Below are 25,054 nucleotides of genomic sequence, written 5' to 3' on the forward strand. Positions count from 1 at the left end.
GGAGTGCAGATAACAGATTGGTGGGGTGCAGAGAACAGATTGGTGGGGTGGAGAGAACAGATATTGATAACCTATCCTGTGAATAGTCTAAAAAACCCATGGCACAATCCTGCGAATCCACAATAAGTGAAATTTTATTAAAACAAATTAAAGTAAATAATCAGTGTGTGAAGATCAAAAACATAAATAATAACTCTGAATGTAATCAGTACATAATGTTCATTCTTTGTTCTGCATCAAGGCATAAAGGGTAATTCCAAGTGTACCCAGTGTTAAATGTCCTTCAGATTTGATTATGCAATGTTTCAGTCTGTACATAAGACCCTTTTCAAGCTGACTCTGTATTAAATAGATTAGATAGATAGATTTCCCGTCAGCACCATGTCTCTGCACAGAATATAATCACAGGTGAGTTGTAGGTAGCACTCGGTGGCTGAGGATTGTGTAACTGCATTGTTAGCTTATCTTTATACAGGGCGGCCATGAAAGTAAATAGACGTAACGCTGTGCGCTCCGCCCGGTCACGGTTTCATGCAGCAGTTGCTTAGCAAAGTTACCACGCCAACAAAAAACTAATAAAAGAAAAAAAAAGAAGAAACAAACCTCCGGGATCCGGGGATCATTCATGACTTATTCCATTAGTGATTGCAACAATTTGCTTTAGATCCCAGAACAGAACTTCAGCCTGCACTGAAAATGCCAAAGAGGTAATAAAGGGGTTAATTCTGAGGGTGTCGCTCTCATTCTGTGCTGTGAGGCGTCCCCTTTATGTTTGGATTACTTAAAGGAGCAGTTGGAACTAATCTTTTATTAGATAGTTGGGGGAGGGGGGCAGAACCAAATGGGTAATGCCCCCTACCACCACCTATTACTGTCATTTATACCGGTCTCAGTACTTTTTGGGCTTAGGCACCAGGGCCTCCTCTGCACTCCCTATGGTTATGTTCTTGGGGTGGGAGTTGGGGGGTTGCTGGTAGGACATATACTCATGGGTGGGGCAGCCGGCAGGGGAGACGTCAACCAATATTTACATCCAGTTCAATGTGTAGAAGTTCCATTCAAGTCCATGGCAGCAAAGCTTCCATATGTCAAAAAAGTGATGCAGAAATTACAAAAAAGTTGAGATTTGTCCTACATTTTTTATTTTTATTGTTAGCTATTTATTAGTTTATTCCATGTCTGGAAAGGTGGCCCCTCAGCTTTCTTAGGCTCCTGAATGGTAAAGTAGACCGGTTATGCTTTGTTACCAGGTCAGGGATGTCTGTCTGTATAAATAGGCAGATTTGCCATTTAAAAGTCTCAAATGTCTTAAAGGGGTTTTCCAGGTTTTCACAATTGATGGCCTCCCCTCAGGATATGCTATCAATGTCCAGGGACAGTCTGGGAACTTAAAGTGGTCCTGGAAAAAATACTAAAAGTGGCCCCATTTTCTAGTCAGGTCCAAATTGATGGAAGGCAGGGTCGGCAATACCATATTGCGGCACATTATACCGCCCAAACAGAGCTAAATACCACAGTCCATCACAAAATACATCCCCAAAACTTCTCCCCCCTGGGCGTCAGCCCACCAGGAAATTTCCCTGTAAGGTCTATGGCCAATTCGACCCTTTCAATATCTGACCGGTGGGGTCCAGCAATCAGCTGCTTCGGATAGCTTCAACGCTGGATCTACTGAACTCTGTCCATGGTGTAGCAGACGGGGCTAGTAACTGCTCCAGTTGAAGAGAACCTGAGCAGCTCTGCAGGAACCAGTTCTGTCCAATATACAATGAATAGAGCTGTGGAGTTCTGGTATTGACTTCCAGTGTAAGAGTTTCTCCAATTCAGATGATGGGTGGGGGTGTGGTTTGTCAGTCTCCTAACAATCAGGCCATCGATAGTGAAATCCTGGACAATCCCTCTAAGGACATCCCCAGAGGGATGTATGATTTAAAGGGAACCTGTCATGTGGATATTTGATTATAATCTAACTAATTATATACAATCATTAACTACTAAAAAGTGCCTTAGATGTATTCACTTACTGGTGTGACAGATGGTTACCTCATAATATACACACAAAGATGCCACATGCCGCATGCTAATGAGCTGATTTGAGTCCAGCGTGATGTCAGTGAGTCCAGCGTATATTTAATTCAGAGCTATAGCCACTCCCCTGCCCACCTGCTGCTGGTTCATATGGAAACAAACTGTCATTCAGCAGCAGGTGGGCGGGGAGAGTCAGGAGCTCATGAATATTCAGGACTCATCATTATCAGCTGGAGCTTTTCAATACAAGATGTTGGCAGATTGACTGGGTCAATTAAAGAAAGTGACCCAGCATTTTGCTAAGAGAATCAGTCACTTATTTATGTTGCCCTTAGTTAGGACACCATAACACTGGTGACAGGTTCCCTCCCTTTGAGGACCAAGGGACGTATTTGTCCCATGTTTTTAATTGCCTGTATCGTCTGATTAAGAACTTAATATACTTATTTTTTTGTTTGAGTCAAAATATTAGTTCTTATCAACAAATGGATCTAGCTTTTTGCCAGTTGTTTCATGAAATGGCTTAGTTACAGCAACTGAAGTGTACGAACTTCAGTTGCTGTAACAAAAAAAAATTAGCTTCTTTTGGCCTTCCATTGAAAGTAATGTAAAAAGTCACATTTGTCCCGTGTCATAACTCCTCCCCCAAAAATGACACAAGTATGGAAATGGTTTTATTTATTGTTCAAATACATTCTTAAATGGAAAAAAATATAATTATTTTTATATTGATGACGGTAATCTTATGGTCCTCAAAGGGTTAAGCCAGTTGTCAACTAACTTACCTAGGGCTGAGATTGCCGTGTATTATATGATGTCTGTTTTTAATTTTTTACAATACTCATGGAATAACCCCTTTAAGGTGGCCCCCGATGACTATAGTAAATAAGTGTAGGCAAGAGTACAATCATATTTCGGCAAAAATAAAAAGTGAATATGAGTGCTGACCTCCGTCTTCAGGCACCATGCTGCACTGGCTAATTAAACTGAGGTCTGCAGAGTAAGTCAGTGTATCATGTTTAATATTAATATAAAAGAGATTTGCAAAACAGAATCTAAAATTCTACTGAGTATGGTGTGATGGTTTATAGCCATTGTGGGAAAAATGTTATAGAAGAAATATACATAGAATTTGTATGGAGGAATCTTCTAGAATGTGCACAGAGGCGATGCCAATAATAAACTGCTTTCTGGAAATATAATCTGGTTTCTGGTTTAACTATTAACAGATCCAAACCAATAGTAATGCCTGTAAATGTTATACCTGCAGATAGAGATGTAAGACAACGTATGGCTCCATCAAAGGGAAACTAAACAAAGAAAATGCAAAAAAAGAAGTTTAAAACAAATATATCCTCCTTTTCCTTGTTTTTTTACTTTTTTATTACAGCTAAAACTCAGATACAGTGTATATATATAAAGTAGCCATGTCCCCTCTCCACCTCCTTACTGTTCTAGTGATAAGCTGTGTGAGCAAGTGGCTGGAGCAGGAGCCTCCCTGCTGTGTCATATCTGCAATATGACAAAAATATTGTTAAAGGGAGTCTGTCACCTCCATATGGCCATATACAGCGCTTACATGGCTCTATAGCACACCTATACAGGATTGTAACAGTACCTTTGTCTTTGTCTTTAGACTTGCACCAGCAGGAAAAACGAAGTTTAATATATATGCAAATGAGCACTCGCAAGTGCCCAGGGGAGGAGTTCAGTGTGTAAGTGCCCAGGCTGCTCTGCCTTCTTCTCACTTTACTCCTCCCCAGCCTCTTCCTTTGCCCGCCCCCTCCAAGTCTCTTGCCTCATTGATAGGTCCGGACTTGGAGGGCGGGCAAAGGCAAAGACTGGGAGGAGTAAAGTGAGAAGAAGGCAGAGCAGCCTGGGCACCTACACACTGAACGCCGCCCCTGGGCACTTGCGAGTGCTCATTTGCATATGAATTCAACTTCGTTTTTCCTGCTAGTGCAAGTCTAAAGACAAAGACAAAGGTACCGTTACAATCCTGTATAGGTGTGCTACAGAGCCATGTAAGTGCTGTATATGGCCATATGGAGGTGACAGACTCCCTTTAAAGAGCATTTTTCAGCAAGAGCAACCCCAATAAACCTACCTGGTGGGGTTGACCCTGCTGATTCAAATGATACCTGTCTTGAGAACATCGGTTGCAGTGTTCTCGAATAAAAAATACTTTTATTCTTTATGAAATGTGAAGGGGGGCTTCAGTGCACTGAGGGGTGTGGACCGCGCTTATTTCTTGTTTACTTTAATCAATCATTTCTAGATTCAGTGTTCTTTGAATTACTTGGGAATAATTATATCTATGTCCTCCAGAGAGGTTCCCAACCCTTGTCCTGTTATTGCAAAATTTTAAAGGGCTTTTCCAACATCCAGCGGAGAGAGCTGAGCCTCTAGGTGTAACGGCAACACCCCCATTGCTCCTAGAGGCTAATATGCATATATTAAAATTAAATTTTTCTCAGCAATGCAGGCACATATGAACATGGGACCAACACAGATGTCTTCAGCTGCCAAGCGCAAATGTAACAGGTCAGATAGTTTCATAGGTACAAATCTGCTTGGATGTTGGAAAAGTCCATTCAATTTTTGAAATAATGGGACATGGTTTGTGCAAATCTGCTGACAGATGCCCTTTAATTACTCATATCTTGCCCGGGGAAGAAAAATTCTAATATGCTTATCGTCTCGAAGTTGCATGGATCAGGAACCCAGTCACACGAAGCTCCTCTACTGAAAATTCTGCTTCAGCCGATGTCATGTCTCTTACCAAGTTTCCGGTCATGTCATGTCTCTTACCAAGTTTCAGGGCCAGAACTATTCGTCTCCTTAGCGCATTTGCAAACTCCTGAATCCGCCTGCTCATGCGCCAGGGAGAGGAATGGCTCTGGCCCTGTCCACAGAACTCTCCCATCATGGGTTACAGGAGTGAAGCCCAGGGGTGGCTGCATGCAAGCAGAATACATACTGTAAAAACATGCATCACGGTTCTTTCTACTTTGAAAGTAAACGCTGTACAAATTCTGCTTTTGTTTTACGGCAGCAATACCATTCCAATCTCCAAGCAACTGTCTTCTATTAAAGGTAAAACTACTTCTTTCTGTTTCATATGCCCAATGCTACAAAGATCAGCAATGTCAGGAAACTGCTTATATATGAGTGCATCGATGGGAATCCTACCAGGGTCCTTTGTTTATTGCTATCTCTTCTACCGATTGGATTTAATCTACTGGATTTGTTTTTAAACCCAGGATATATAGACTTGTGCAAAAAATAAAAATAAATAAATAAATACATAAATAATTCCTCCAACGCACCTAACATAAAAATAAAGCAACTTTACAAATCGTCTTGAATTAAACCATTGCACCGTTTTGTGTATAGCAGCACCTACGTGTCTCCATGGTTACAGACCACAAACATATCCTGTGCGTAGCCTAATCTTGCCCTCTCTTCTAGGTGCATTAGATCAGCAAGAGCTGAGGCCAGATGGATGGGGAAGGATTAGGGCTCATTCAGAAGGCTGCATGTGTTTTGCAGTCCACAAATTGCGTATCAGCAAAACACGTATACCGGCTTGTGTGTGCTCCGCATTTTAAGGAACTGCACATTGACAGTCCTATGATATAAATGCCTATTCTTGTCCGCAATTGCAGTCAAGAATAGGACATGCTCTATCTTTTTTGCGGAGCCACGGAACGGAAGCACGGATGCGGACAGCTGTCCGCATCTTTTGTAGCCCCATTGAAAAGGGTCCGCAACTGTTACGCAAAATTGCGGAACATATGCGGACCCATTCATACGGTGGTCTGAATAAGCCCTTAGACTACATTCAAGGCTTGTTTGTAGTCTGTCGCCAAGGAGACACAAAGTTCAGTATAGGAGATTTTTAATTAAGTCAAGTGGTAAAGTTGCTTCATGTTCGCTTACCTACACTTGAGCAGAAAAAGCATAATTGATTGCAAAAGTCGACATACCTCTCAAGGTCATCTATTGTCTTTCTGAATAAAATAATCAGAAAGTAAGTTATTTTATAACTTTTCAACAAAAGAAGCTTTTTTGTACACAATGTAATTATTTAATGCACAGTGCATCGAGTCACATGACACAAGATCTTCGCATTGTGACTGCTGCATAATTAATACAAGCTGATTGACAGATTTTGGAAATAATGATATATTATGTAACAATTCTGCCGTACAAAGATTAAAAATAGTTTCCCATTGTCTCCTATTCTCTACTGTTTAGCTCTGGGGAAAGGCTCCGAACTAGAGAAAGCCATTGCCAGTGCCTGTCCTCGTGTACAATCTATATGCAGACAATGATGGGAAAGTTAGCAAGGCAGAAGTCAAAGACTTGTTGCACGTGCACTTCCAGAACTTTACACAGGTAAGTAGTGGGGTAGAGGTGTAACATGAAGCGACTGGGCCCCAAGACACAACCTTTAAAGGGCTTCTGTCACCCCACTAAACCTTTTTTTTTTTTTGGTTTACCTAAAATCCCTATAGTGCGATTTCTGCCTACATAAGCTAAATAATCATTTCGGTCCAGTAGAATTTGTTAAAAACGTAATTTTAAAATATGCAAATTACCTTGCTACCAGCAAGTAGGGCGGCTACTTGCTTGTAGCAGCCGCATCCTCCGATCCTAAAGACGCCCCCTCCGCATGTTGATTGACAGGGCCAGGGAGCGGGATCGTCCTCTGCTGGCCCTGTTTGAATTCAAAATATCGCGCCTGCGCCGTACCTGTCTTCAATCGGCGCAGGCGCACTGAGAGGCGGCCGCTCGCTCGGCCGCTCCATCCTCAATGCACCTGCGCCGATGACGCCACATCTACACCCGGCGCAGGCGCATTGAGGATGGAGCGGCTGAGCGAGCGGCCGCCTCTCAGTGCGCCTGCGCCGATTGAAGACAGGTACGGCGCAGGCGCGATATTTTGAATTCAAACAGGGCCAGCAGAGGACGATCCCGCTCCCTGGCCCTGTCAATCACAATGTGGAGGGGGCGTCTTTAGGATCGGAGGATGCGGCTGCTACCAGCAAGTAGCCGCCCTACTTGCTGATAGCAAGGTAATTTGCATATTTTAAAATTACGTTTTTAACAAATTCTACTGAACAGAAATGATTATTTAGCTTATGTAGGCAGAAATCGCACTATAGGGATTATAAGTAAACAAAAAAAAAAAAAAAAAAGGTTTAGTGGGGTGACAGAAGCCCTTTAACAGGGACTCTACCCACCATGCACCATTTATAATATTAGTGCCTTCTTATGTAGCAGAGGGACCTCTGGGAAGTCCCTTAGGGTCCATTCACACGTCCGCAAAATGGGTACGCATCCGTTCCACAATTTTGCGGAACGGGTGCAGACCCATTCAGCCGGAATGTGCTGTCCGCATCCGCATTTGCGGATCCGCACTTCTGCATCCATGCTTCAGTTTCCGCAAAAAAAAATAGAACATGTCCTATGCTTGTCCGCAATTGCGGACAAGATTAGGCATTTTCTATTATAGTGCCGGCAATGTGCAGTCCGCAAATTGTGGAATGCACATTGCCAGTGTCCGTGTCTTGCGGATCCGCAGAACCCTTACGGATGTGTGAATGGACCCTTAGGCACCAGGATCCAGGTGACCCTGGTGCCTACAGGTAAGTAAATAACCAATGTGTGCTAAGTCAGTCTGGGACTGGACAGAACGTGACTAGAGAGACTGAGCACAGTACTCTTATGTACCACTGGGATTGAGTGCAGATACTACTGGATTACCAGTTGGTATGTGCCATAGTGCCAGATATTTCCCATGGTAATCAAAGGGGTTGTCTGAGTGTTTTATACTGATAACCTATCCTCGGGATCGGTCATCAGTATCTGCTCGTGGGGGTACAACACCCAGGACCCCCGACGATCAGCTGTTTGAGGAGACTGCAACGCTCTTATGAGTCTTCTCACAGCTTATTGAGCACAGCGCCGTACATTGTATAGTGGCTGTGCTTGGTATCACAGTTTGGTCCCATTCACTGGTATAGGACTGAGCTGCACCTAGGCCACGTGAACAATGAACATGATGTCACTGGCCTAGGAAGGGCTCCGGCCTCTCTAAATAGCTGATCAGTGGGGATGCCTGGAGCATCCCCTCACCACCGCTGATCAGATTCTGATGACCCATTCCACGGAGTAGTCTTCAGTACATTTTCAGTAAATTTTTCACGAATTTCTAGTCCATAGAATACAATCAGAGAATATTTTTTGCTTATTTTTCCAGTAAATCTGCTCATCTTTAATTTTAAATCTGGAAAATTGATTTGCCAATGCATCCAAATGAGTTCACCCTCCAACTCGTGATCCCCAAAGTTAAGGGGGTTGTCTTACTTCAGCAAGTGGCATTTATCATGTAGAGAAAGTTTATACAAGGCACTTACTAATGTATTGTTAGTATCCATATTGCTTCCTTTGCTGGCTCGATTAATTTTTCAATCACTTTAAACACTGCTCATTTTCATGAAGAAAAAAATACAATGCAACAGCACTCTGCAAACCGAATAAATACACAATAATGCCATAGAAATAGGAAATACTGCGCTTATTTTATTAATTTGAGATTCTTGGCAAATGCATTTGTACAAAATTATTTGGGCCCATCTGCCAAACATCAAGGTGATCTCTGTAAGACGGGAACCTAACACTAAATGCTACCTGTTATGTGCCATAACGGCCACCATAAAATTCAGGAAGTGCTCATTTCAATGGTCACAACCACCCTAAAATCCATTAGCGGTGGCCGTGCTTGCGCACTATAGGAAAAGCACTGGCCTCTCTGGTGGCCGGGACCATGGGAGCGCACATAAGATGATGCTTTTTTCTATAGTGTGCAAGCATGACCACCATTGAAGGATTGCAGGGTGGTCGTGACCATGGCAACAAGCAGTGTATAATGTGATGGAAAAATGAATCCAGTCAGCAGAGGAGGCAATATGGACAATCACAATACATTAGTAAGTGCCTTGTATTCACTTTCACTACATAATAAATGCTATTTTCTGAAGTGAGACAACCCCTTTAATTGTTCTACACCCCTCACCACCCCTTTGCCTGCCACTCCAAATTGCGGTTATTTATCATACAGTTGCAAGAAAAAGTATGTGAACCCTTTGGAATGATATGGATCTCTGCACAAATTGGTCATAAAATGTGATCTGATCTTCATCTAAGTCACAACAATAGACAATCACAGTCTGCTTAACTAATAACACACAAATAATTAAATGTTACCATGTTTTTATTGAACACACCATGTAAACATTCACAGTGCAGGTGGAAAAAGTATGTGAACCCTTGGATTTAATAACTGGTTGAACCTCCTTTGGCAGCAATAACTTCAACCAAACGTTTCCTGTAGTTGCAGATCAGACGTGCACAACGCTCAGGAGTAATTCTTGACCATTCCTCTTTACAGAACTGTTTCAGTCCAGCAATATTCTTGGGATGTCTGGTGTGAATCGCTTTCTTGAGGTCATGCCACAGCATCTCAATCGGGTTGAGGTCAGGACTCTGACTGGGCCACTCCAGAAGGCGTATTTTCTTCTGTTTAAGCCATTCTGTTGTTTACTTCTATGCTTTGGGTCGTTGTCCTGTTGCAACACCCATCTTCTGTTGAGCGTCAGCTGGTGGACAGGTGGCCTTAAGTTCTCCTGCAAAATGTCTTGATAAACTTGGGAATTCATTTTTCCTTTGATGATAGCAATCCGTCCAGGCCCTGGCGCAGCAATACAGCCCCTAACCATGATGCCCCCACCACCATACTTCACAGTTGGGATGAGGTTTTGAGGTTGGTGTGCTGTGCCTCTTTCTCCACACATAGTGTTGTGTGTTTCTTCCAACCAACTCCACTTTGGTTTCATCTGTCCACAGAATATTTAGCCAGTTCTGCTGTGGAACATCCAGGTGCTCTTGTGCAAACTGTAAACGTTTTTTTTTGGACAGCAGTGGCTTCCTCTGTGGTTTCCTCCCATAAAATCCATTCTTGTTTAGTATTTTACGTATCGTAGATTCGCTAACAGTGATGTTACCATATGCCAGAGACTTTTGTAAGTCTTTAGCTGACACTCTAGGATTCTTCTTCACCTCATTGAGCAGTCTGCGCTGTGTTCTTACAGTCATCTTTACAGGACGGCCACTCCTAGGGAGAGTAGCAGCAGTGCTGAACTTTCTCCATTTATAGACTATTTGTCTTACCGTGGACTGATGAACAGCAAGGCTTTTGGAGATACTTTTATAACCCTTTCCAGCTTTATGCAAGTCAACAATTCTTAATCGTAGGTCTTCTGAGAGCTCTTTAGTGCGAGGCATCATTCACATCAGGCAATGCTTCTTGTGAAAAGCAAACCCAGAAATGGTGTGTGTTTTTATAGGGCAGGGCAGCTGTAACCAACACCTCCAATCTCATCTCATTGATTGGACTCCAGTTGGCTGACACCTTACTCCAATTAGCTCTTGGAGATGTCATTAGTCTAGGGGTTCACATACTTTTTCCACCTGCACTGTGAATGTTTACATGGCGTGTTCAATAAAAACATGGTAACATTTAATTCTTTGTGTGTTATTAGTTTAAGCAGACTGTGATTGTCTATTGTTGTGACTTAGATGAAGATCAGATCACATTTTATGACCAATTTGTGCAGAAATCCATAAAATTCCAAAGGGTTCACATACTTTTTCTTGCAACATATTGCCTCCTCTGCTGGCTGGATTCATTTTTTTCATCACATTATACACTGCTTGTTGGCATTGTAACGACCACCCTGCAATCCTTCAATGTACATATTCCCTTTTCCTTTTGACTTTATCCCCTATGCAGACATGCAGTTATCAATATACAGCGGGGGCTGGCCACCCTGCCACCAGGCATCTGTAGTAGACCAGCAGATTCTCCAGCTCATCACTTGACTTCCATCCTCATTCATATATCCAATTGAATGTACAAAAGACCTTTCTGCCACCCATTCGGTTCTGCTTCCCCAAGTGTTCAGCACTTGCCTTTGCTAGCATAATTACATAAGAAAACATAATAACATAAGGAAAAGGTCACTTTCTACCATTTGATCAACACACTCCTCTCCTGCTGCTGCCATCATTGCCATCATTTGACTAGCTACAGCCACTTACGCTGAACCAAGGTACATGCGGACAACAGATGAGTCCGTTTAATTGACTTTTACTTTTATCAAAAACTACTAATTTCAGATAAAATAACAGAAATTCATACAAAATCTGCTTTCATAACAGGGTCAAGAAACAAAACCAAAATACAAAGAGCTCATGAGAGATCTAGAAGAAGATGAAAAGGGACAAATGGACTTTGAAGATTTCATGATTCTACTGCTCAGCGTGACTCTAATGTCTGACCTCTTCAATGAAATCCGCCAAACAAAGAATACCAAATAAAGCTGGAGACCTTGGGCGCCAACCGATCATGGCAACACCACCATTGCCCCACCAGACACCTAACCCACGTGCTTTTCCAGACCTTGATGTCAAAATATTATTGTGAAATCATTGCGGTCAGTTATTCCAAACACGATTCCAAAAAATGTCAAAATGTCCGTGTATGTCCTGAGGTCAGGTTGTGCCATCTGGTTTTTATACAAACCCTGGAGGGACACTGATGGCATCTATTAAATGTCATAGAAAGGGTTCTCCAGGACGATGACATTAATGGTCTATCATCAATGCTTTTGTGATGTGGGTCTGACCTCATGGACCCCCCCCCCCTGATGATCAGGATGATGAAGAGGCTGTGGCAATCCCCTTCATGGTTTACATGGACACAGCACAATGTCCAAAGGAGCAGCTGTGCCTGGCATGGCAGATGAACCCATTCACTTGGATAGGATAAGCCACAAAACCAGGCACAGCCACTCAGATGAAGATTGGACACCCAATTATTATTAAACTTTGATTGTCTATTCTATGCAAATTTGTATATGTTACAGTATTGACAAGGTATTAGAAAAGGTAACATCTATGTATACATTAAAGGAGTTGTCTCATCTCATACATTGGTGACATATAGCTAGGATATGCCACCAATGTCAGATAGGTGAGGGCCACGCCTTTCAGACCCAATCCTATCTCCAGAACGAGCCCTTTAAAGTGAATGAGAAAAGTGTGGCCACCCTCTGTTCACTTCTATGGGAGTTCTGAAAGTCTCTTGTGTTCTTCCAGCAATGGTTGCAGGGCGTTCGTTCTCTGATGTTTCTTGCCTGACACGCGAATGTCCACCGATTCGATGAAGCAGAAAACTTGAATCATCGGAGAAGGCAACCCTTTGCCAACCTGCAGAGGTCCAATTCTGACACTGCCATGAAAATTGAAGCCTTTTCTGCTGATGCAATTTCGTTAGCAGAGGAGCAGTGGCCATTCGTCTGCGCCCCTATGCATAGGGTTCACTGAACTGTTATTTTAGACACACATTTGGTAGTCCTCTGGTTCATTTTGGTAATTAGCTGCTCCACTGTAATGTCTCGGTCCACCCTCACACACCTTCATAGCGACATTCACCTCTCACCTCAATGGCACATGGTGCTCCTCAGTTTCCACATAACTTATTCACAATGGTGCCATTTTTCCACCCACAATACACTTTCACCACAGCAGCAAAAGTTCACAGTTAAGAAATACTGCCACTCTTGGCCCGAAAGCCAATAATCATCCCTTCTTTCAATTCTGATTAACTGCCCCTTTTACCCATGGCAGCGACGAGCGATATGTGTGCAGACAGACAGCCTATCGCACACCTTATATACTCACCAAGCCAGCTCACCAGACGAGACTTCCTGTATGAGCTACGCGCTGCCACCGCCAAAAGTAGGAAGTGGTCACAATAATGTGACTCAACTGTTCAAGAGAATGGCTATCCATGTAAAGCAGCTGGCTATGTAGTTTGGTTCATTGAAGGTGGTCCCAGTGGATAAACCTCCTTTATGAGATACATATACCCTAACAGAAAATATATATAGATATAGACACTAGATATACAGTACATTAGATTCCTAACAACTACAAGAATTTCATAGCCATCGACCTTCACGGTGAGATGCATAGGTTGTGGCCCACAGAGTAGATTCAGCTGGCTTAAGATGCTTAACAATAGATGTCAGGAGGGATGTGGTGACTGATACCTATGCAAGGTTACAGGATGACCAACAGTCCGTTCAAGGAATGTAACCATAGCTCTGTCAAAATGTCAAAGATGAACCAGTAGATGGAGCTGAGACCAATACCAGGGAGTCAGGCTGGAAGTGTAACAGGTGAAAATCCAAGTGAAAAGTCATTACACAATTGAGAACATTGCTGGTATCAAGGAAACACATTTGGCACCCCTCATCTCATGGTTGACGTGAAAGATCTAATACATGCATATGGCCAGCATTACTCATCTCCCCAAGACTTCATAACATAAAAAAGCCTGTCCAGCTGAGCAAAAGTGCATGTTGGAACCTGATGACCAGAAACATCTGGTTGCCAAATATAGTATTCCTGTTGCTGGCTTTAGACTACCTGCAGGACCACAACTGTTCCTAAAGTGTTGGTGACAAATTAATAACTGTCCAATACTGACCTAAGACAAAGTGGGCCTCCGACAGATCACTTTTGTGCCTTCAACCATATTTGACCCTTTTCACTCCTAAAGACTAGTGTTGAGCACGAATATTCGAATAGCGAATATCGCAACTTCGCTAATTCACGAATATTTTGAATATAGTGCTATATATTCACTATATCGAATATTCGTCATTTTTTAACATCTGAAAACATGATTCCTCCCTGCTTCTTTCTTGTGGGTCAATAAGTCATTGGTGACGGGGACGCTTGTGTATGCCAAAGTGGAATAACAGTACAGATTGAAAAAAAAAAATATACGAATATTCTAAATAACGAATATATTCGCTATATTGCTATGACTTAGTTTTTTTAATATTCGTCATATTCTAAAAAACTAAGTTATAGCAATATAGCGAATATTCGTAAAATACACATATAGACTGCAATTTAGCTAATATAGTGCTATAGTATTTTTTTTAATAGTGTAAATTATGAATCTTCAAATCTGAAGTTCAGAAAAGACAAAAAAATTAGACAATAAAAAAAGATTATAGCACTATATTAGCTAAACTGCAGTCTATATGTGTATTTTACGAATATTCGCTATATTGCTATAACTTCGTTTTTATTCCGAATATTCGTCATATTCTAAAACAAGAATATATAGCCATATAGCGAATATTCGTAAAATACACATATTAGCCAATAGCCATAGCCAACCAATAGGAAAGTTGCCTTATACAGTTAAAAAATCGCAATACTCGAATAATTAAATCTCATATTATTTGCGATAAATAGAATAATGGCGAATATTCGATTTCGACGAATATAAGACGAATATTCAATCGAATATTCTCGAAATATCGCGAAATCGAATATGGCACCTCCCGCTCATCACTACTAAAGACCCATGACCTACAGTGGAAAGAAATATCACTGTTGTCAGGATCATGTTAATAAGTTCTCATGAGTTCTCCAGGTGAAGTGAGCCAATCCTGGTCAGATGTCATGGACTAGAGGAACCTGAAACCTGCAGTCAGGTGTTTTACATGACACCTCGCATCATTACATTGTGCACGGCAGGTGTCAGATACACATTAATTATCAGGAGTTTTACCTACTTTCCGCCTTCCGAAGCACAAAGAGAGTAAGAGGAGCCTTTGACAGTGGTTGTGCAGATCACACTTCAGACCAGTTATCAAAGTGACATGAAATAGCTCTGAATTATGGCCACTGTGGAGTCTGCAGTCTACAACCTCCTGGGGATTTTTCACAAATACTCTGCGAAGGAGGGAGATGATTTAAAACTTAACAGGTCTGAATTAGGCACATTACTGGTTAATGAGCTGCCATCCTGCTACCGGGTAAGTTTCTCCCTGCACTCCATTGTCCAAATGGCAGCTGGTCCTAACTTATTCCCCAGTGCTTAGAAACCACTAATGCTCATGGGATATATCTTCTAGCATACTCAGGCCCTTCGTGGCATCATCAATATCAGTCTTACAATGCTGTTTCACTTGTGCTATTGTACCGTGCACTCAAGCGTCGCCTTTTATGGGTTTGCATTTGTGTTAAAGTGTTTATGTTGCCACTGGTGTGAATTAGTGTCAAGGTAATTTGTATCTCTTCTTTGTTTAGTATCACAAGGTCTAATGTTCCCTAGCTTTCAGATTCTGTTGGATCTTTGCACATTCTGCCTGTGTCAAGATTCAGTGATGTCTGTTCCTTAAATTCTGTTTTTATGTGTTCTCTGTCTGTCAGCCGTTGACTTTATGTTATCTAGTTCTGTTTTGCATGCACTTGAGTCTGTTCCTTGCATGGTCTGCATTCTCTCCTACTTCTGTTTGCCAGTGAATTCCCAAGTTCTAGTTCTTGTCTGATCAGTTTTGCTAAGTTCCTGCTCATGTATCTGCTATGTCTGAACTGTGTCCTAGAGTTCTGTGCTTGTTCCATCTTGCTCAGGTTCTGCACATGTATTTGCTATGTCTTAACTGTGTCCCGGAGTCTGTTCGTTGGATTTTGCATGTTTTCTGCCTGTTTGTCCTCAGTCTGGTTCCGTTCACATTTTACCATGGATTCACGTGTCCTGCCAGTTCTTTGGTTCTTTGTATGAACTTGCTTGTGCTTTCAGTGCTTTTCACTGGTGGTTCTAAGGGTACGGCCACATGGAGCAGTCGTGATCCGGCCAGCTGTGGTCAAGAACTGCACGGCCAATTAGGGAGCAGCTGCCTTTCTCATAACTAATGAAGACTGAACTGTATAGGCAGTTCTTATAGTTAATGGCTGTGTGGTATTGAAGGTGCCGCACAGCCTTTAACAATGAAGACCGACTATTCAGCGTGGTCTTTATTACTGCTAATTGGCCATGCGGTTCTTCACCGCAGCATGGCCACAACCATACCGGATCACGACCACTTATGTGGCCTTACCATTACCCAGTGTGTCCGCTGCCAACTAACACTGGGATTATTCTAGGAGGTAGCGGCTTGGTGGCTCCCCTGCAACAAAGGCCAAAAGCTTGTCTAGGGGTTAAAGGGTGAAAAACAAGAGACTGCCAAGATAACGCCCTCCGGTCTAGCCAAACGTCAAACTGGTTGGTTGGCACAGTGGTTCCACAAACATTGTCCATAACAAGTAGTAGCAATAAAATGGGCTTAACCAAGGTCAGCCTTGAAAGTGCTAAACCATATCAGCATTGGCCAAACCTACTAAAGGGGACATTACACATGGCCTTGTACTAGAGGCTTGTGACCACCACAAATTTTAATATTTTGATATTATTTATACATTTTATTACTTTAGCTGTGCATGACTTGTACACAGTACAACATATTTAAGGAGGATACAGATGCTGTCCCTAGGCTCACAATATATATATATATATATATATATATATATATATACTAGGAGGCCCAACTAGCTAACATACCAATACGTTTTTGCTGAACCAAGTTCTTATAGAAATGCGGCAAAATTGTTGTAGCTTGTGCTGCAGCCGACATTGAATGATTCCAGTTAGGAGTCTATGTCCAGTACTTGTGAGGTTTTGTCACATATGCATCACACCCACCATATGATTCATATCATTAGCTAACAATTTCCTAAATGGCTTGTTCTAAATGGCACATTAGCCAGTCTTTAGTTTCCAATGTGTCTGTTTTCTTTAGTGATGCTGAGCTGCAGTACTCACAACCCATGAGAAGATGAGGTGATGTGTAAGCCATGTACCGGGGTGGGCTCCCCAGGATACAGCAAAGTCACGAACGAGGAAAACAAAACAACTTTTGCCAAAACAGAATTTTACTTAAACATGGTAATGAACACAACCACAAATGCTGGGCACATACAATACATTTACATATACCCAGCCCGAAGGCTGAGACCCTTGTGCGGCACAGCGTGGCGCCCTCCGATGGATGCAGGAGGAAAGCGTGGTAATTTACCTACTGGCCGGCACAACTAAACTGCCACACCTTACCTGTTATTACCCTAAAAAAACAAGAATAACTGAACGGGTGTGTAATACAGGCAAGCCTGCGGTGCAGCACAACAGCTTACAATCTTACAAAGCTCTACAGGATTCCCCCTCCCATAACTGGTCCTGTAGCACGTGCCTGAGTATTCCTTCTGAGCAAAACGCCAGCCTGGCTTGAGTTTGCGGGGAAGATTATCAGCTCTCCGGTGTGAAATGTCCCTTTAAAGTATGGAGTCCTTGCAATGAACAATAGCAACACTTGTGGCCTGACACAAACAGAGACCCGAACTAACTAACTACAGGCCTGGTCTCAGTCGCTAGGCGCCAACACTGTAATGAGGTGCGTGCACGATCTTACCGACCCGGGTCTGCTCTACCTCCGCTGGTGACTCTGAACAGAACAAATGCCTCTCCAACAAGCATGCGGGTCCTGCAGTGTATGTCGCTTTGCTCCTCAGCTCTCATCAGCGTTCCTGAAAGCAATCCTCGTTCCTCTGGACAGGATCAGGGTCTTGAACACAATCAGCTTCACTTAGCTGCCACTCTGGTCACTAAGGTATGCCCCACACCTGGATGCCGTCGGATCCTCTGCTGACACAGTTCCTCGGTCTCACCTCCCTCTAAGATGTCTGCTTCCTTTCTCTTCCTCTCCAGGCTCTGTGTAACTCCACCTCTCATGAATATGGAAATATAAGCAGTCTGTAGCTGTGTTTAGGAAACAGCAGCACCTTGTGGCCAAACAGCAGAATTTCAGTCTAGATCATTTAATTTAATCTACAAAAACAGTGTTCAGAAAAGGAGAGCTGTGTCCCCATCTCACAGATGTTTCATGGAAAAAAACAAGACATGTCTAATCCCTGGCAACCCCCTTTGAGTGAGGCCCCACATGATGGCATTATGACATACATGTACATCAAATGTTGGGAAGGGATTAATGGCTCTATATCTGCCATATCACCTACTTGCCCATGCTTCTAAGCTATAATTTTACAGAACTTGTAGAAGAACATCATGGGGAGATGACTAATTCTCTGTAAGATCGGACAGATGAGAACTGGTATCACGAGACCTTGAAATCTGAAATGATCCTCGGTTGAAGAGCTGTCCATAATAGAGGAGATCCCACAGCAAGGATTAAAATGGGACCCATATTATGGTGCTGGGTGTCATCCAGGACAGAAGGACCCAATGTTTATTTCTTTCCTCACACCACTGGGCCTCTTTCCCACCCCCTTCTTTGCTCAGAATGTCATTCTCATGTAGAGGGCATAGGTTCCTGCCACCTAACCATGAAGACAATGAACATGCAGCCATAGAACTCCCAGAGTTTGACAAGCAGAGGCCTATCTCCTCATGGCTTATATAAAGCCGAACCCTGATCTCTGATGATCGGACACTGCTATGAGTGGTGATCATGGGTTCTGGACGAGTTTGGTATGATGCATCTGTTTTATCACTTAGTTGCAGTATTTTGTCTTTCAGAATGATGCGATGATGATGCTCGATCTGGATGGAGATGGAGAGGTGGACTTCATGGAATTCATGGAATTTATTACAGATGTCACTACTGAGCTACAGGACATGTATATCCATAATGTGATGAGATACAGAAGGTAAAGTGATCAATAATGAGATGCAGAGACAAATTCACTAAAGGGGGGAAATTCACTGATATACCAAGCACAATGTCTTGTAGGGTTAGATCGGCTGAACGAAATGATACCTTTTACTTAGCGATCCATTGCTTCATTCTGGAGAAAAGGTATTTTTAATCCATATGCAAATAAGCAGTTAAAGGGATTTTTTGAGTTTTTGATACTAATGACCTTTCCTCAGGTCGATCCGCTGTTTGAGAAGGTATTGGTGCTCCTGTAAGCACTGTTGCCTTCTCTGTGTTTACCAACCACAGCGCCGTACATTATATAGCGGTTGTGCTTGGTATCGCGATCAGCCCCAGGAGCACCAGTGCTTTCTCAAACCGCTGATCGACAGGGTCCCAGGTGTCGGACCCCCACCGATCGATACTGATGACCTAGGTCATTAGTATCAAAATCTCGGCCCCCCAAGCCGCTTTCAAGAAATGACCCTTTTTACTAAAAATATAAATATGTAGGTTCCCCTTAATTGAAGCACAGTGCCGTGACCACTTCAAACAGCTGATCGTGGGGGTGCCAGGAGTCAGAGCCCCTCAAATCCGAAATTAATTAACTATCCTGAGGACAGGCCATCAATATTATGCCACAGCACAATATTCTATCCTATGCAGCCCTGCACTATGTGACGGTAAGAGGTGTTCATGGTCTTGGCAGTATTATTTGTCTCTTATACAGTGTTATGGTTGGTAATGGTGGTCTTGGTGTAGTAATTTTTATTTATTTAGTATTAATATGGTGATAATATTCTGATCCTATGTGGTCATGGTGGAGCGGTATTATTTGGCCTTTATATAGTGTTATTATTGGTAATGTTGGTCTTGGTGCTTTATGGAAAGGGGTAGGAGAGCACATAGCCTTCCTGCTGCCTAAAGCAAAAATTGAAACAGCACTCCCCACCAAGCCAAATTCTTGACCTAACCCCTTCCCTCCAGCCTGAGGTGTAACTTGAAGATTCTGGGCCCCAGTGCAAAATCTATAACAGAGCCCGCGCATCATGCACTTTCTTACTGGTGTCTTCTTATGTGGCACAAGGGTTTTTGGGCACCTCAGGCTCCTGGGCCCGGTAGTGATTGCTAACTTTGCATCCCCTATAGCTACGCCCCTGGTGGTGACGCCACTGGGCCTGAGAGAAACAGCGAGAAGGCCGCGGTGCTACTACGAGCGCTGCTGTCTCCTCAAACAGCTTATCAGTAGGGGGTCCTGGGTATCGGACCCCCAACGATCAGATGCTGATAATCTAAACAAAGGATAGATCATCAGTAATCAAAAGGTCTAGCGAGTTCAACCTTATTAAACCAGCCTGGTAGGGTTGATCATGTTGATTTCTGTTGTCCCAAAAAGGCATGTTTTTATGGATACGGGACCAGCCACAGCCCTCGGGGCACCAGTTAGCGACTACATAAGCTGCAGTGTTAAAAACACATGGAAGGCAAACACCACGTGACCGCTGCCGGAATTTTGGAGGCAAATTCCGCCATGTGAACGGGCCCTGAGAACTTCAAAACAGACAGACTCTATTGGCTATGGAACATAGTAGCAACATATCACTGGTATAGCCCATATTTCCTTAGACATGGGCATCTTGTATATATTTTCAAGCACATCATGATAATCTCAGGAGCGGTCCCAGGTCCGATAATGCAGTAATTACCGGTCACCAGGTTAATGTGGATATAATGATCAGTACTTACAAGTTACAGCAGATTGTTCTTAAAATTAGAGCTTTTATGGAAACACTATAGGGAGAACAGAACCAGATGATAAGGCCTGACCATCATTATCCAGTCGATTTCCATATTTTGGAGTGCTGTAGTATAAAGAAAATTCATTCTTTTAGTATAAAATTTGAAAAAAATTCATAATTTTTTTTTTTTTTGCAAAAGGGCGTGTCCAGTCTAGAAAATCCATATCCATATATAAGGCAATTCTGAGTTTATAGGGGGGGGGTCCTCTGTTCATAATTCTCATCTCCTGGGCAGAGTAGAGAGCAGTTACAAAGAGTGTCTCTTGCTTTGGAGGACCCGTCCTGTCCTGTATTACACAGACAACCCACTGATATGAATGGACACTGTGCAATGCTTAGTTTCCCCTGTGGGGGTGCTGTAGGGAAATTGAGCAGTTGCTGACGACTTTATGACTGCTGGGGATCCCAGTAGGGGACACTTTATGATCAACCTATTGTCACAGCACACCCTACTTACCCAAAGTTGAGAACCCCAATAAAATGTGCCTAGAATATAATGTCATAGATCTTATATATAATAATAGTCAATAAGAGACTCAGGATGGGGCCCACTTCCCATATTAAATAATTAAATGCTTTTATGTTGACCAGTGGGATCCATGTGTTCACACTTTTGTCTTGTAGGCCTCCAAAGTTTGGCGCTCAGACTCGATCTGAGAGAGCAATCGTTGCCTTGATTAAGGTATTTCATAAGTACGCAGGTAAAGGTGGTGACCCGTTCTGCCTGGAAACAAAGGAGCTCAGACAACTTTTAAGGAAAGAGATGCCAACCGTGAACCCCGTAAGATTGTGTATGATTCCGATGTACATATTGTACCTTCTTCAGGACCTGTAGAAGTCTCCATTTTTATGTTATGACTAGAGATGAGCGAATTGACTTCGGATGAAACATCCGAAGTCAATTCGCATAAAACTTTGTTATCCGTACAGTATTAGAATGTATTGGCTCCGATGAGCCGAAGTTATTGCTTTGCGAAGTCTCGCGAGACTTCGCGCAATAACTTCAAAAAATAAATTTGTACTGTAAAACACCATTTGTACTGTAGAAAAAAACATTTCCCGAACTTGGGTTCGGTTCCAAGTGGTACCTGGAACCCGAGTTCTGGGAATGTTTTTTTACAGTACAAAAACATTTATGAAGTTATTGCGCGAAGTCTTGCAAAGCAATAACTTCGGCTCATCGAAGTCAATACATTCTAATACTGTACGTAGGTCCTGCTCCATACAGTATTAAAACAAAATTTTATGTGAATCGACTTCAGATGTTTCATCTGAAGTCGATTCGCTCATCCCTAGTTATGACCTCACTAAAATATTTTCCTACAGTTATAACAGCAACTGATCTGTAACATAATGGCTATGCCACCCTTCCATATCTATCTGTTACATGACCCTCTGTATTTATGATCAAGGGACATATAGTAGTAGTACATATAGATATATAAAAATAATACCGCTATATACAATGCCTGGCCTGCGGTCGCTGGCCAGGTGCGTAAAAGAACCTGATGCTCCTAGCATTAATTAGTTTATGTACCCAGGTGACATTAGCTGTGAAGAGGGCTGGGACACATTGGCCCACCAGAAAATTTGGTCTTTATAAAAATGTTCAGCCATTTCTAAGATACAGGGGAGGTTAAAATCAGTCTATTTTCAAGCTGATACTTTCTGTTTTCTTTGAATCCCTTCATCTGATGGCTCATGTGTAGATCTTATCTCTGATCTATTGGCCTCATAAACACCTATTTAAGCCATATTCCTATCAGTTTGATAAGAATTGAGCTATAATGAGTGTTTATCAGGTCAGAAGATATGAGCTACAGATGTACACATGAGCCATCAGATGACCGGATTCAAAGAAACCAGAAAGTGACAGCTTGCAAATACACCAATTTTTTTTTTTTTTTATCAAATATCTTTTTATTGTTTTTTTTCACAAAGAAAATAAGTGCACATTATGCGGTCTCGCTATTGAAACAAAAATAAATCAAATATGTGGTACCTCTCTCCAGCTTACTCCTGTCTCGGTACTACTATGGTTACCTTCTAAGGGTTGGTCTCCTAAACCTTTTGACCGTCCCACCTGGCTTGTTCAAACGGCTAGGACCCTTATCCCGCTGCAAATACACCAATTTTTAACCTCTGTATCTCAGAAACAGCTAAATATTTTTTTTTTCAAACAATTAAAAAAAAAATTTTTAGTCTAAAATGAATAAAATTCAATAATAATAAAAAAAATGCCCCTGTAGGTGTCCATAGCGTTTTAATCAATAAGTTATGAGTTTTGACCAAGTCATTTATATCAATAAACTCAGCTCCTCCGGTTCTATAACATGCTGACTGAATGTTCAACATCACAGGTTTCAATTAGATTAATTTATTATCAAATATAGCCTTGATACTACTAATCCCTCATTATTATGACTTCCATTTTATCACATTTGACTCTTCTTTCCTTGCAGTGTTTAGAAGGTAATAACCACTTCAGAGAAATCCTCAGCAAGTTGGAAAGCAATGGCAGAGGTACGGTGGACTTCAAAGAGTTCATGTCATTTGTGGCGAACTTTGCTGTGGTGGTGGAGTTTTCCTTACTTAACGAGCCCAAGATGGATGAAGACTGATTCCGGAACCTTCATAATTAGCTTTTTCCGCTGGCAAATATTCACCTTCTGTGTGTGATTAACAATTCCTAAGCATTGTACTTATAACAAGACTAACCACAGACCGGATCCATTAAAGCATTCTTATAATCTGATGTTTTTAGAGTCCTTTACATCCAGATCTTGTCATTCTGTGCACTGAGGTTGATTTAGGGCTTGTTCACACCCCTTGGTTCACACCCCTAACATGGTTTTAACGGAAATAACACAATCCATAAGACGGAAGTCAAAACGGAAGCCTTTAAGAGGCATTCAGTTTTGACCCGTCATAATACAAGTTTAGGGGCAGCATAACGGATTCGTACTGGTTTCCATTATGCAGGAGTCCAGTCCTGCATAACGCAATCAGGACAGACCCGTTATGCTGTCCCTAGACTTGTATTATGACGGAATGCAAAATGGAACCCTTTAAGAGGCATTCCGTTTTGACCCGTCATAATACAAGTTTAGGGGCAGCATAAAGGATTCATACTGGTTTCCATTATGCAGGAGTCTAGTCCTGCATAACGCAATCAGGACGGACCCGTTATGCTGTCCCTAGACTTGTATTATGACGGAATGCAAAATGGAACCCTTTAAGAGGCATTCCGTTTTGACCCGTCATAATACAAGTTTAGGGGCAGCATAAAGGATTCGTACTGGTTTCCATTATGCAGGAGTCCAGTCCTGCATAACGCAATCAGGACGGACCCGCTATACTGTCCCTAGACTTGTATTATGACGGAATGCAAAATGGAAGCCTTTAAAAGGCATTCCATTTTGCTTTCCGTCATAATAGAAATCTATGGGAATCATAGCGGATCCGTCTGGTTTCCGTTATGCAGAACGGAAAAAAAGTCCTGTTGACAGGACTTTGTGCTCCATCTTGCATAACAGGAACAAGACGGAACCATAGCGGAAAACAAAAACGCAATCCATAACGGTGATGTGAACAAGCCCTTACCGGTATCTAACCCTGTGGTTCCGGTAGAAAATGTGCCAGCAGCACCAGATATATGGCAGCCAGGGGCACAGGTCTCTTTCCATCCACAAAGTGTAGCAACTGGCTGCTTTTCAAAGCAAGGAGTCTTAAAGGCTGTGGACACCTTCAGGGTAATACATTTGACTGCATTTTACTCATTTAGGGCTAAAAATATTTTTTTTTATTGGCCTTTATTAAAAAATTTCAGCAGTTTTTGTGATGCGTTGTGGTTAAAAATCTGTCTATTTGCAGACTATTCCTCCTTATCTCTGATGTCCTGACTTCATAACCGCTCATTATAGCAACACTCAAACTGAGAAGAATATGGCTTAAATGTTTATAAGGTCAGGAGATCAGAGATTAGGCTTCACATGAGCTGTCAGCTGACAGAACTCTAATTTTTGTATCACAAAAACTGCCGATTTATTTTATAAAGTCCAATTGAAAAACTGATTTTTAAACCAAAATGAGTAAAATGCAATAATAAAAAAGTGACCCAAAGGTGTTCATAGCCTTTAAGCTATGATCACATGCATCTGGCCCTTTATTTGGGGTTCTGTCAAGGTTTGCCAAAATCCAGCTCTCTTTTTGCATCAAAACCACAGAACCCCCAAAGGGCCCAATTAGAAGCCAATATTTTGCATCCAATGCTGTCTCTGTACAATGGATCTGCCATACTTCCATAAAAAACAGAAGCCACAGAGCAGATGTGAACAGAGCCTTAAAGGGGTTTGTGCCAAGTTTTTTAACTCATTCCATATCCACAGGTTTGATCGCTGAAGATATGTTGGGGTCTAACCGTTTGGACTTCGGCTGATGAAGAGAATGGAGGTCCAAAGCCCCTCCATCTGAATGAAGCAGTCGTTGAGCATTTTCTCAACCTATTATCCTCATCAGTATGCGATCGATAGAGGTCCAACACCC

At 42.2% G+C, this 25,054-nt stretch overlaps 2 protein-coding genes across 2 annotated transcripts; both read left to right on the top strand.

The window, feature by feature from the left end:
- The first annotated feature begins 581 nt into the window (after nt 1-581).
- Nucleotides 582-11,982, top strand: SNTN (sentan, cilia apical structure protein). The gene is given in 5 exon segments (XM_044302275.1): nt 582-707; nt 5,084-5,124; nt 6,289-6,332; nt 6,334-6,429; nt 11,317-11,982. Coding segments are annotated over 5 exon segments (351 nt in total). The 5' UTR covers nt 582-696; the 3' UTR covers nt 11,476-11,982.
- Nucleotides 11,983-18,601: 6,619 nt separating this feature from the next.
- Nucleotides 18,602-23,130, top strand: LOC122944247 (protein S100-B-like). The gene is made up of 3 exons (XM_044302482.1): nt 18,602-18,723; nt 21,134-21,290; nt 22,972-23,130. The coding sequence occupies exons 1-3, from the start codon at nt 18,602-18,604 to the stop codon at nt 23,128-23,130; spliced, it is 438 nt and encodes a 145-aa protein (XP_044158417.1).
- Nucleotides 23,131-25,054: the final 1,924 nt, after the last annotated feature.

This window comes from Bufo gargarizans, chromosome 7, assembly GCF_014858855.1.
Source record: "Bufo gargarizans isolate SCDJY-AF-19 chromosome 7, ASM1485885v1, whole genome shotgun sequence".
Taxonomy (NCBI): Eukaryota; Metazoa; Chordata; class Amphibia; order Anura; family Bufonidae; genus Bufo; species Bufo gargarizans.

What these genes read in the sequence shown, in the direction of transcription:
- LOC122944247 (XM_044302482.1), top strand. Translation starts at nt 18,602, where the DNA reads ATGATGATGCTCGATCTGGATGGAGATGGAGAGGTGGACTTCATGGAA. An exon ending in AATGTGATGAGATACAGAAG is followed by an intron (nt 18,724 to 21,133) that starts GTAAAGTGATCA and finishes TTTGTCTTGTAG; the next exon opens with GCCTCCAAAGTTTGGCGCTC. An exon ending in AGATGCCAACCGTGAACCCC is followed by an intron (nt 21,291 to 22,971) that starts GTAAGATTGTGT and finishes CTTTCCTTGCAG; the next exon opens with TGTTTAGAAGGTAATAACCA.